The 11,099-nt window shown below is 46.3% G+C and overlaps 1 protein-coding gene across 1 annotated transcript in view; it reads left to right on the forward strand.

The window, feature by feature from the left end:
• Positions 1 to 9,785, forward strand: part of LOC311252497 (leucine-rich repeat-containing G-protein coupled receptor 5-like) — a 27,260-nt gene extending 17,475 nt beyond the window's left edge. The window contains exons 7-20 of the mRNA XM_084345692.1: positions 2,959 to 3,027; positions 3,294 to 3,365; positions 3,862 to 3,933; positions 4,162 to 4,230; positions 5,200 to 5,271; positions 5,734 to 5,799; positions 6,232 to 6,303; positions 7,247 to 7,318; positions 7,470 to 7,595; positions 7,768 to 7,919; positions 8,031 to 8,114; positions 8,200 to 8,443; positions 8,538 to 8,692; positions 8,803 to 9,785. Coding sequence (XP_084201818.1) covers positions 2,959 to 3,027; positions 3,294 to 3,365; positions 3,862 to 3,933; positions 4,162 to 4,230; positions 5,200 to 5,271; positions 5,734 to 5,799; positions 6,232 to 6,303; positions 7,247 to 7,318; positions 7,470 to 7,595; positions 7,768 to 7,919; positions 8,031 to 8,114; positions 8,200 to 8,443; positions 8,538 to 8,692; positions 8,803 to 9,533 — 2,056 coding nt within the window. The 3' untranslated portion in view covers positions 9,534 to 9,785. The remainder of the gene's footprint in view (positions 1 to 2,958; positions 3,028 to 3,293; positions 3,366 to 3,861; positions 3,934 to 4,161; positions 4,231 to 5,199; positions 5,272 to 5,733; positions 5,800 to 6,231; positions 6,304 to 7,246; positions 7,319 to 7,469; positions 7,596 to 7,767; positions 7,920 to 8,030; positions 8,115 to 8,199; positions 8,444 to 8,537; positions 8,693 to 8,802) is intronic.
• Positions 9,786 to 11,099: the final 1,314 nt, after the last annotated feature.

Below are 11,099 nucleotides of genomic sequence, written 5' to 3' on the forward strand. Positions count from 1 at the left end.
CTGGCTGTATGCTAATCATAATTACTATTCATGCACACACACACACACACACAGGCAGCGTGTGTGTGTGTGTGTGTGTGTGTGTGTGTGTTGGGAGGCTGTGTACCTGTACGATCAGCAATAATAAACCACAGCGGAGACTCATGTTCATCTGAAACTACAAACACAAACAGAGACAGACGAAGAAAACGGAAATGAAAACAGAAAAAAATAAATTGAAACAACAAGCTCGGCTCGCTCTTAAAGGAAAACACACCCGGCTTTTACAAGAGCGTCAGTGTCTCGTTCAGCGGTGGTGGTTTCCCTCCTCGAGCCCACCTCGGCTTCACCTAAGCCCCGTCCCTGCTGCCCAAATTAGGATTTTCTGGTTCCAGTAAGTGACGAAAATGGTGGTTAGCAGAAAAACCCGAAATCCAGCTCTTAAAACATCCCTTTGAAAACCTCTGAAGCGCCACAAAATACTGTGTAACTGTCTGTGGCTCTTATGAAACCCCCCGAAAAACCACCGAGAATGATGTGGGAGAGGCCGGGACACCTGTCAGTCAAGACAAACACATTCCTGAACAGCATTAAAGGAATAATTCAACATATCTGCAGCTCAGCTTATTGACTTTTGTTCACGACTAACCAACTCGAGTGTCAGTGACAAACCTGCACAGAGAAGGATCATAGACCGTGATCAGAGGCCATCGACTCACTGATGTCTTCACACGACCGTGATCATTTCTGCTCATCTCAGTGTATTAGCATTTTTAATGTTTGTTTCACGTGTCGATGTCAAATACAGTTCATTGCTCTTTTAAAGGGTGAACCTGCATTATCATGCTATTATAAGTTCATTATATCAGTGACAGTAATATTGTTTATTATTTATTTATGGGAAATATCTGTAAAGCAACAGTTCACCCGAAAATGCTGATATAAAGTCAGGCTCAGTCTTCGTCTCCTCCTGATGATATAAAGTCAGGCTCAGTCTTCGTCTCCTCCTGATGATATAAAGTCAGGCTCAGCCATCGTCTCCTCCTGATGATATAAAGTCAGGCTCAGTCATCATCTCCTCCTGATGATATAAAGTCAGGCTCAGTCTTCGTCTCCTCCTGATGATATAAAGTCAGGCTCAGCCATCGTCTCCTCCTGATGATATAAAGTCAGGCTCAGCCATCATCTCCTCCTGATGATATAAAGTCAGGCTCAGTCATCAGGTGAAGTCTCGTAGTCCACAGAACATTTTCAGAGCCAGCTTTGAGCTGTCATTCCCAGTATAAAGCTGTGTTACCAGTATAAATATGATATTCCCAGTATAAAGCAAACATTAGTTTTGTATTAGCAGTGTAGAGATAAAACATTCCCAGTTCAGAATTGTTTCTCCCAATCTAAAGCGGACATTTTTAGTCAAACGCAGATCATTCCCAGTGCATAGTTGGTTTTCCATCTCCAGAGATTCATGCTCAACATCCAGGATGCTCCAAAAACCCAACGACAGCATAAATACTACCAAACATGCTCTCTGTTACTGATGATTCAGCCGGTTGAGTTTCCAGCAGCCAGCTGACATTATCTCTGGGAGAAGCTCACAGCAGGACGCCTGATGTTCTCCCACCCACCAACATAACCTGTTGAACCTAATCAGCACGCACAATTTACAGCACGACATGACGACCGCTGCAGAAACTCTGGAAACTGTCCCACGATCCTCCCTCAACCCACCGGATCAGAGCCCTCTCATCCAATCACAGCCTTCCAAACTCATCAATAATAGTTTGGCAGAACGCTATTGTTGCTACAAATCATCCTCTGAACACACACACACACACACACACACACACACACACACACACACGTAATCACACAGTCAGCACCACACTGAAGCAATTTCAATTTAATGGTATTTTCACAATGTGGCAGCTTCATTCCACACAGTGTGTGTGTGTGTGTGTGTGTGTGTGTGTGTGTGTGTGTGTGTGTGTGTGTGTGTGTGTGTGAGTGTGTGCGTGTTATAGCCACCTGCATCCCAGAGATGGATGAGAGGACCTGATTGAAGCCATGTGTCGACTGGGAGAATGCTCTAGTCTCCGCTGGTGATGAAAGAAAAGAGCGAGGCACAGTTAAATGTTTCTTTAATAAACTGAAAAGACGGAAAAAAGATTAAGCTAAACATCAGGTTCGAAACACAAACATTTACATGAGAAGCTTTTCCCAGTCCGAGGCTGACGTTCCCACAGAGCTGCAGAGCTGGCACTCCCATTTCAGAGCCAACTCTGAGCTGTCATTCCAGACATGAAGCTGTGTTACAGCCTAAATATCATTTTCCCAGGATGGAGCAGACATTATGTATAGAGCTGGTATTCCCAGTCTAGATGAGACAATTCCCAGTACAGAGTTAGTCAGTCTAGAGCTGAAAAGTTCCCAGTTTGCAGCTGATTTTCCCAGTCCAGAGCTGACGTTTGTCGTTGAGAGCTCGCCAGTCCCAGTACACGCTTGGTACTTCCCGTCTAGAGCTGACATTCCCAGTATATAGGTAGTATTCCCATCTACTGAGAGATGGTAGAGTGGGTATTCCCGTTCCAGGAAGGATTAAATCAAATGTAGTGTTGGTATTCCCAGTCTAGGACTGACAATCCCAGTATGCAGCTGGTATTCCCACTCATAAGATGACTGTTGTTAGCAGCTGACCATTTCTAGAGTGGATCTTGTCCCATCTCATATTTTCATACCACCAGAAAAAGTATTCCCATTATAGCACAGAGGAAATCACGTGTAGAGTTCGTATTCCCAGCCTGGACATGATAATTCCCAGTAAACGGTTGGTATTCCCAGTCTAGAGCGGTCCACTGGCAGTGGTGTCTGGCATTCCCATTAAAAGTTGACTATCCTATATTTAGTCTTTATTTTGGAAGTGTGTGTGTGTGTGTGTGTGTGTGTGTGTGCCATCATTTCTAACGTCTGTTTGTCTCTCAGGGATTTAAACTACAACAGTCTGGTGGAGTTTCCGACGGCCGTCCGCTCGCTCAGCCACCTCAAAGAACTGTGAGTCCGACGTGTTTCTGTGTGTTTGATGGAGTAAAACGACACTCGTGAGTCCGGTCGGATGAGACCGGCTCAGGTTCTGCAGAACAGGTTTCTGTCTGCTGAAAAACAGAACAGTTCATCATGTTTGCCTCAGAGTCAGATTGTTTTTGTCCTGGTTGGTTTTAGACGTGTTGCTTTAGTGCTAACGTCCACTGTTCACCAGTAACAGATCGGGAACGGAGGAAGAAAGAAAAAAACTCATTTCCGTTCTGTTTCCTGTTTAGTGGTTTCCATAGTAACAACATCCAGTCGATCCCGGAGCACGCCTTCACTGGGAACCCCTCACTCATCACCATGTAGGTACCACTGACCCGTCTCATACACGACCCGACTCAAGGTCATCTGTCAACAGATGTATCTCCATGAAGAAAGACTGTGTGATACAGTTGAAAGCTCAGGAAAAGACTTGTTAGGGAAGAGTTGTGATGGTCTCCAAGACAAGAATGAACCTTAATGCTTAATCATGCTTCTATTTTTATTTTACTCTTTTAAAATCTTTTTATATTGCCTTGAGTTTCTTACATATCTTGTTTTATAGATTAAAGAGAGACGGAGGTTTGACATGTCCTGTCTTATTGTTGAAAGATGCTACATGAGTAAACTTTCCTTCATGTCTGAGAAATCATATTTCAGTTAGTTGAAGAATGAACTAGAGGAACTGTGTGAGGTCTCTGCAAAGTAAATATCAGACGAGGAGCGACACCTCCAGTCAGCTGTTCTTCAGTCTGTCGCCTTGTGTGTTTGTTCTGACGATGATGATGCGATGAAGCTGTTTGTGTGTCTGTTTCATAGATTTTTCTACGACAACCCGATCCAGTCTGTTGGACGGTCTGCCTTTCAGAACCTACCAGAGCTGCGAACACTGTGAGACACACACACTCTCTTGTTATGATGTTTCTGAGTTCTCCTTCATCCACAGACTGACACCAGAATCAGTCCGACCTGCTGACTCAGTAATTAGCTGCTGCCTCGTTAAATCAGACACTAATTACACAAACAACGTAAACGCACACTGACGATATTTCTCTGTTTCCTCGACACAAACGCTGCGTCTGTCATCTGGACACAAACAAACTCTCTGTGTGTTTTCAGCTCTCTGAACGGAGCCGCAGATCTCACCGAGTTTCCAGATCTGACAGGAACCAAGAGCCTGGAGAGCCTGTAAGACACACACACACACACACACACACACACACACACACACACACACACACACACACACACACACAGGAATGCCTCATGTGCGAGTGTGTTTGCTGTTGTAGTCCACACCAGTGTGTGCCGTCATTAATCCGCTGCAGTTTTTATTCCATATGACGGACTGTAACTTTATTTTTCTGCAGCTCGGCCTGAAATTGAAGCCGTCGCTTTGCTCCTTGTTGTGACCCAGCTCCTCCTCGTCATAATAAACACCTCCGCCGTGTTTATTTTCTTGTATTTTTCCATTTAAACTCATTTGTGGACGCAGTGTGTGTTTAGCAGTCACCTCACACTGAACCAGGAGGTGGAAATCAAAACTAAACAAACTGTCACACATTCTTCATCTCTCTGCTTTTAAACTGCGACTGTGCGCCTCGACGTCCTGACACGAGTGGAAACTTGATGTACAGTGAAATTTGAAACATTGTAGCACCAGTAGCTTTATTTTAGCTTTCACAAAACAGTGTGTAAGAGTTTAATATTATAATATAATGTAACAGCATGCACCTGGTGTGGTTTTGTCTTTTATTATCATTGTCCGGCACCCAGTTCACTTTAAATGCCCCTAAAGTCATCATAATGTTCATTAAATTCACCTGAACACACCACAGTTTACCTGAACACACCACAGTGCAATAATGCATTTTTGATGCACTTGAACCCACCATAATACTGTTTAAATGTTCCCAAACACACCTGAAGTCACCTGATAGTACAACCTAGTACAACTGAACACACTGTGAGTCCTTTTAACTGTCCCTGAATGCAACATAGTACTATGTGATACACCTTTGGTGCACGTGAACACACCATAATTCATCTAATCATATCATCATACACCTTCAGTGCACCTGTATCACAGTGAATGATGAACATCATCTGACGTGTTTCTGTGTGTGTGTGTGTGTGTGTGTGTGTGTGTGTGTGTAGGACTATCACAGGAGCTCGGATCACCTCTCTGCCCAGTTCAGCGTGTGAACAGCTTCAAAACCTTCAGCTGCTGTGAGTCCAAATATAAACCTCTAACTAACGACACAGACTGAACGAATCATATAATTAACTTCATTATTGGAGGAAACTGTTTCACTAATCAGGAGTTGTTACAAAAAACACAACGTCCAGCTGAGGCTCATGTGAATGTCATTAGTTCTGCAGGTATTTGGTCATAAACTTAAGTATTGGACACATTAACATGTTGACCTGATGATGGCGCTAGAGGAGAAATCAGCATCAGTTGTTAGGATTCATCCTGAGAGGGTGGTGGTGCTAGTTGAGATATTTGTGGTGAACGTCACGTCCCCGTCGTGCTTTAAGGTAGAAAATACTAATAATATATATACTTATGATATATTTTAATAAGCTGTGTCGTCAGCTGTGAGCTCCTGTTGACGAGCTGCACTGTGATGCGTTCAGTGTCTTTTGGATGTTTGAACTGCGATGACGTCTGAGGCTCTCTCTCCGCAGCGATCTCTCCTATAATCAGATCCGGACTCTTCCCAGTTTCTCCGGCTGTGAGAGCGTCCAGAAGATGTGAGTTTTATTTTCTGAAACTGTCGTTTATTAGATTTTTATGTTGTTTATAATGTTTTTTATTTGTTTGACACTAATCTTTTTACATTCAGACCTTTGAAAAGCCTCGAACACACAGCTATCTAATCCGCTTCACTGTCACTGTATGCTTAACAGTTGCCATAGCAACCAGTTAAGTACATCCAGCTGTGAATTATGGGAATAATTAGCACTGTTGTGGTCCATGTTTGACCAATCAGATCCCTCAGACACTGAACTCTGTGTGCTGCAAAACAGATTGATAAACGTGATGTAATGGAAACATTCAGCGCTAATGTGTGTGTGTGTGTGTGTGTGTGTGTGTGTGTGTGTGTGTGTGTGTCTGTGTGTGTGTGTGTGTGTGTGTGTGTGTGTGTGTGTGTGTGTGTGTGTGTGTGTGTGTGTGTGTTGCAGTGATCTGCACCATAACGAGATAGAGGAACTGGAGGAGAACACCTTCCACGGTCTGGTGTCACTGCGCTCTCTGTAAGAACACACACACACACACACACACACACACACACACACACTGACACACACACAGACACAGACACACACTCACTCACACACACACACACACACACACACACACAGGTTTAATCAGGCTGGAGATCTGCGCAGTGATCCGAAGATGTCCTCTTTAAGCACTTCCAAATGGAAACACACACAGATGCAGGTGGTCTGATTGTTGATTGGTGGACAGGTGTGATGACAGAGTTTGGACCAAAGCCAGGAAACAAGTACTTCTACTGATACTACAGATACTACTACAGATACTACTACAGATACTACAGATACTACTACTGATACTACAGTTGATCCTCAGTGTTGGAAGAAGTGTCAGTTACAGTTGTAGATTATAGTTATTGATTAATGTGGTAAACTGGTAGAGATAGACCTCATTGTAACTTCTTTATATTCTGCCCAGTAGGGTAATCTACTATAATACAACATGAGTTATCAGGTTATCTTTTGTATTGATAATATCAATCAATAAAAATGTATTAGAAATGTAAAATATGCCACAAACAGCACATTTTAGTGGGATTATCACTGTAACAACTATAATCTGGGTTCATAATAAAAGTTATTTAACTGTAACGTTTGTTCCTCCCTTCCTTCACCTCTCTGTCATGTGTTTATGACTCATTTTATTATCGTATTATAGAAATAAGAGTATTATAACACACACACACACACACACACACACACACACACACACACTGGGATTAGAAACAAAGACCGGCTGTAAAGTGAAACCCGTGATGTTTGGTTTTTAATCCCAGCTAACATGCGTCCAGTTCAGGTCGACACTCAGAGGTCACTGACAGATTAAATAAACTCAGACTGGCCGACAGACACAGTGAACGTACGCGGCAGGTTGCTGGTTCGACTCCCTCACTGCCCCTGTGCCTCTCTCTCTCTGCAGTGACTTATCGTGGAACAGGTTGTCGTCAGTGAAGCCGAACTCGTTCTCTGCTCTGCCCGCTCTGACCAAGCTGTGAGTAACCATGACAACCTCATCATCTCGTCACCTGACGACGCGATAGTTTCAATATTTGCATTTTTTGGGAAAGTTTTGGAAAGTCATGGAAAACATCCTTGAAACAACCTGGAAACCTCTGTTCCTCTTTCTCTGTCTCTCCCTGCAGTGACCTCTCGTCCAATCAGCTGTCGTCTCTGCCTCTGATTGGCCTGCAGACTTTAACTCACCTGCGATTGGCTGGAAACACAATGCTGATGGAGTTAATACCCCGAGAGGACCTGCCCAGAGTCAGGTGAACACACACACACACACGCGCACACACACACACACACACACACACACACCTGTCCCTACGTCTGAGCATGTAAAGGGACATTCTGCTGAATAGCAGCTGTAATAAAGTGGATCTAGACTCTGATGAATGAGATGGATGTTACAGGAGGTTTGTGTCTGTCTGTGTTCAGGGTGATGGAGCTTCCCTACGCCTTCCAGTGCTGCGCCTTCGTCTCCTGTGAGAGGAGAGGAGGAGGAGGAGGAGGTGGAGGAGCTTCATCCTGGGAGAGAGAGGAGGCAGCGGACTCTACCGGGAAAGAAACCTCCGTCCTCTCCAGTCAAGGTGACACGAACACATGAACACCGCCATTAAACCGTGACGAATATTGTGCTTTGAGTGATATTTCAAAGTAAAAGTCTCTGATGTCCTGCCGTCCTTGCTGTGTGTCTGCAGTCGATCAGGACTGGGAGGATTTTCTGCTGGATTTTGAAGATGAACCCAAACTTCAGCACTCAGTCCACTGCAGCCCGGCACCAGGTGACACACACGAGTTCACAGCGACAGGTAAACACAGCTGACAGGTGACGGCATGTTAACTGAAACCGACTCGATCCTCCTCCAGGTCCGTTCCGCCCCTGCCTCCACCTGCTCGGCAGCTGGTTGATCCGTGGAGGGGTGTGGCTCATCGCGGCGCTCTCATTGGTCAGCAACAGCCTGGTCGTCCTGTCGGTCTTCTTTTCTCCAGCCTCCTCCGTGACGCCACCCAAGCTGCTGATTGGTCTGCTGGCCCTGGTGAACGGCCTGATGGGAGTGTGGAGCGGCTGGCTGGCGGCGGTGGACGCGTGGACGTATGGAAGCTTCTGGAGGTAAAAACACAGACTGAACTTCTGTTTCCAGCGTGTAAAGGTCACTCAGCTGTGGGGTAACCCAGCTGTTGAACCTCATCACTTCCTGTTGCAGGTACGGGGCGAGGTGGGAGAGCAGCTTCCTGTGTCGACTCAGCGGCTTCCTGTGTGTATTTGCGTCACAGACCGGCCTCTTCCTGCTCACCGTCGCAGCTCTGGAGCGATGCCTCGCCGCCGCTGCACGCCGCTACAAAACTGACGGACACAACGGTGAGAAAAACATCTAAACACACACACACACACACACACACACACACACACACACGAACGTGGAAAGTTTTCCTGGCCATGACCTCCTCTTCACTCTCCTCTCTCTCCAGGTCGCCCCTCGTCGCCGCTGTCCGTCCATCTCGCCGTCTGTCTGTGTTTCCTGCTGGGCCTCGCCGTCACGCTGCCCCCCCTGGTGGCCGGACACAGTAGCACCTCCCTCTGTCTGCCGCTGCCTTCCTCCTCCTCCTCCTCATCGCTGGCCTTCACAGTCTCCCTGGTGCTCCTCGACTCGCTGTGTTTCCTCCTGATGACGGTCGCCTACACTCGCCTCTACTGTCGAGCCAACAAAGCTCCACCCGCCGCTGAAGAGGAGGTGGCGTTGACTCGACATGTCGCCTGGCTGCTCTTCTCTGACTGCCTCCTCTACCTCCCCGTCGCCTTCCTCTCCTTCTCCTCCCTGCTGCGTCTCCCAGCCGCCGGCCCAGAGGCAGCGAAGGGGGTGTTGCTGCTGGTGGCGCCGCTGCCGGCCTGCGTCAACCCGCTGCTCTACATCCTCTTCAACCCGCTCGCCCGGCAAGAGCTGGCTGCGCTCGCCAAACGCACCTGCGTGGGGGTGACCAGACTCGGCAGGGGAGGAGGAGGAGGAGGAGGAGGAGCTGGAGGAAGGTCGAGGCCGAACATGATGGACTCAACGTACGACGAGGACGCAGAGAAACAGTCGTGTGACTCGACGCAGGCACTGGTGGCGGTCGGAGGCACGAAGGAGGAAGAGGAGGAGGAGAGCGGAGGAGGAAGGAGTGAGAGGCAACATTCAGCGGCGTTTGTTGTTCCTCATCATTAGACTGACTCACACACACACACACACACACACACACACACACAGTCTGAAGTTCTCACCTGCCAAAAGTCAAATGTGTTGAACTGATTGGTCAGATTCAGTCTGTGGTCTCTTCGGGAGGAGTTTATTTAGCTTTTATTGTGAAGGAGAGGAGACAGGAAATAGACAAAAAAAGCAGCTGACTTGTCACAAACATCAGATCCGACTCGAATTGAGGACGTTTCAGTTTCTTAAGGCCGGTCCTGGATTTTAACTCCTGCCGTATAAGAAAATACTGTCAGGACCCAGTTTAAGACTTGAGTTGGTCCGACGGCCCAAATACAGATATAATGAAGAGGTCCGTCCGTCTGTACACCGTCTCTGCCCACTGATGAAACAGAAGCTCGAACATTTTGAATTAAAAACATACTGTATGTTTTTATCCAAACCCAATCGCCAGATTAAATGTCGGCATCATTTCTTCAAACCGCGGATACGTTGCAACTTTATTTTCTTAATCTTCAGTTTTTCAATTGTTGTCTCTTGACAACACCGGGCTTGTGTTCTGGTACTGGTAATACCTGGTTCTGTCACCACAAACATGGCTGGAAAAATGTGTGAGCACAGTGGTCTCTTGCTCGGCCGCCGTCTTGTCAAAACACATTCAGGTGGTGTGACGCTTACAAATGTTGGAACAGACATTGGCAGCCGTCTCTTTAACCCAGATCCAGTCATTTCAGGCTCACAGATGTTGCACCACTGTCTGGAACAGCGGCCTCTTGCTCTCTTTAAAACAATCCCGGTAGTTTCACTCTTACAAATGTTGAAACACCATCTTAAACAGTGATCTCTTGCTCGGCAGCGACTGTGTCCAGCTGTCACTCCAACAAACAAACAAACTTTGCAGAACATTTTTATTCAAGCGACTGTTTTATCTTTTTATTTATGTTTTTATTTTAAAGACCACGTGACTCTTACTGTAGCGCCACCTGCAGGACAAACTTCACATGATTTTTGATCCGTCCACGTCCTTCATGTGGGCGGCGCTAACAGAACTTTTGGCAGGTGAGTCATGGACCTTTAGACCTCACACACACACACACACACTGCAGACTGATGGGATGTTGTGGTAGCAAATGTAGCAGAGGACGGTGAAAGACACGAAGGTGCTCACCATGTACAGTTCACACCGCCGGTTTGAGTCCAACGCTCGCCCTCTCTCTCTCTCTTTGTTTGTCTTTGTTTCTCTACCAGCTGTTTTCATTTCTTCTTTAAAAACGACCTGAAGATCAGATCAAAAAGACTTTAACATCTTCTACTCTCTGATTGGTCGATCCAAGACTTTATGCTGGAAGACACACACACACACAGACACACACAGAGGCTTTGTGAGCAGTCAGCAGCTTTTATTTTGAAATACGACACGATTTACAGCGTTGTGTTACCAAACATCCGACCAAATGTTCCACCAAATGCTGTTGGGCATTGTGTGTGCGTGTGCATGTGTGTGTGTGTCTGTGTGTGTGTGTGCATGTGTGTGTGTGTCCACAGCTAATATGTTTTTGCGAGTGTGTGTGAAATCTGCAGTGT

The sequence above is a fragment of the Pagrus pagrus genome (assembly GCF_965226575.1).
Source record: "Pagrus pagrus genome assembly, chromosome: 23".
In the NCBI taxonomy this organism is placed as follows: domain Eukaryota; kingdom Metazoa; phylum Chordata; class Actinopteri; order Spariformes; family Sparidae; genus Pagrus; species Pagrus pagrus.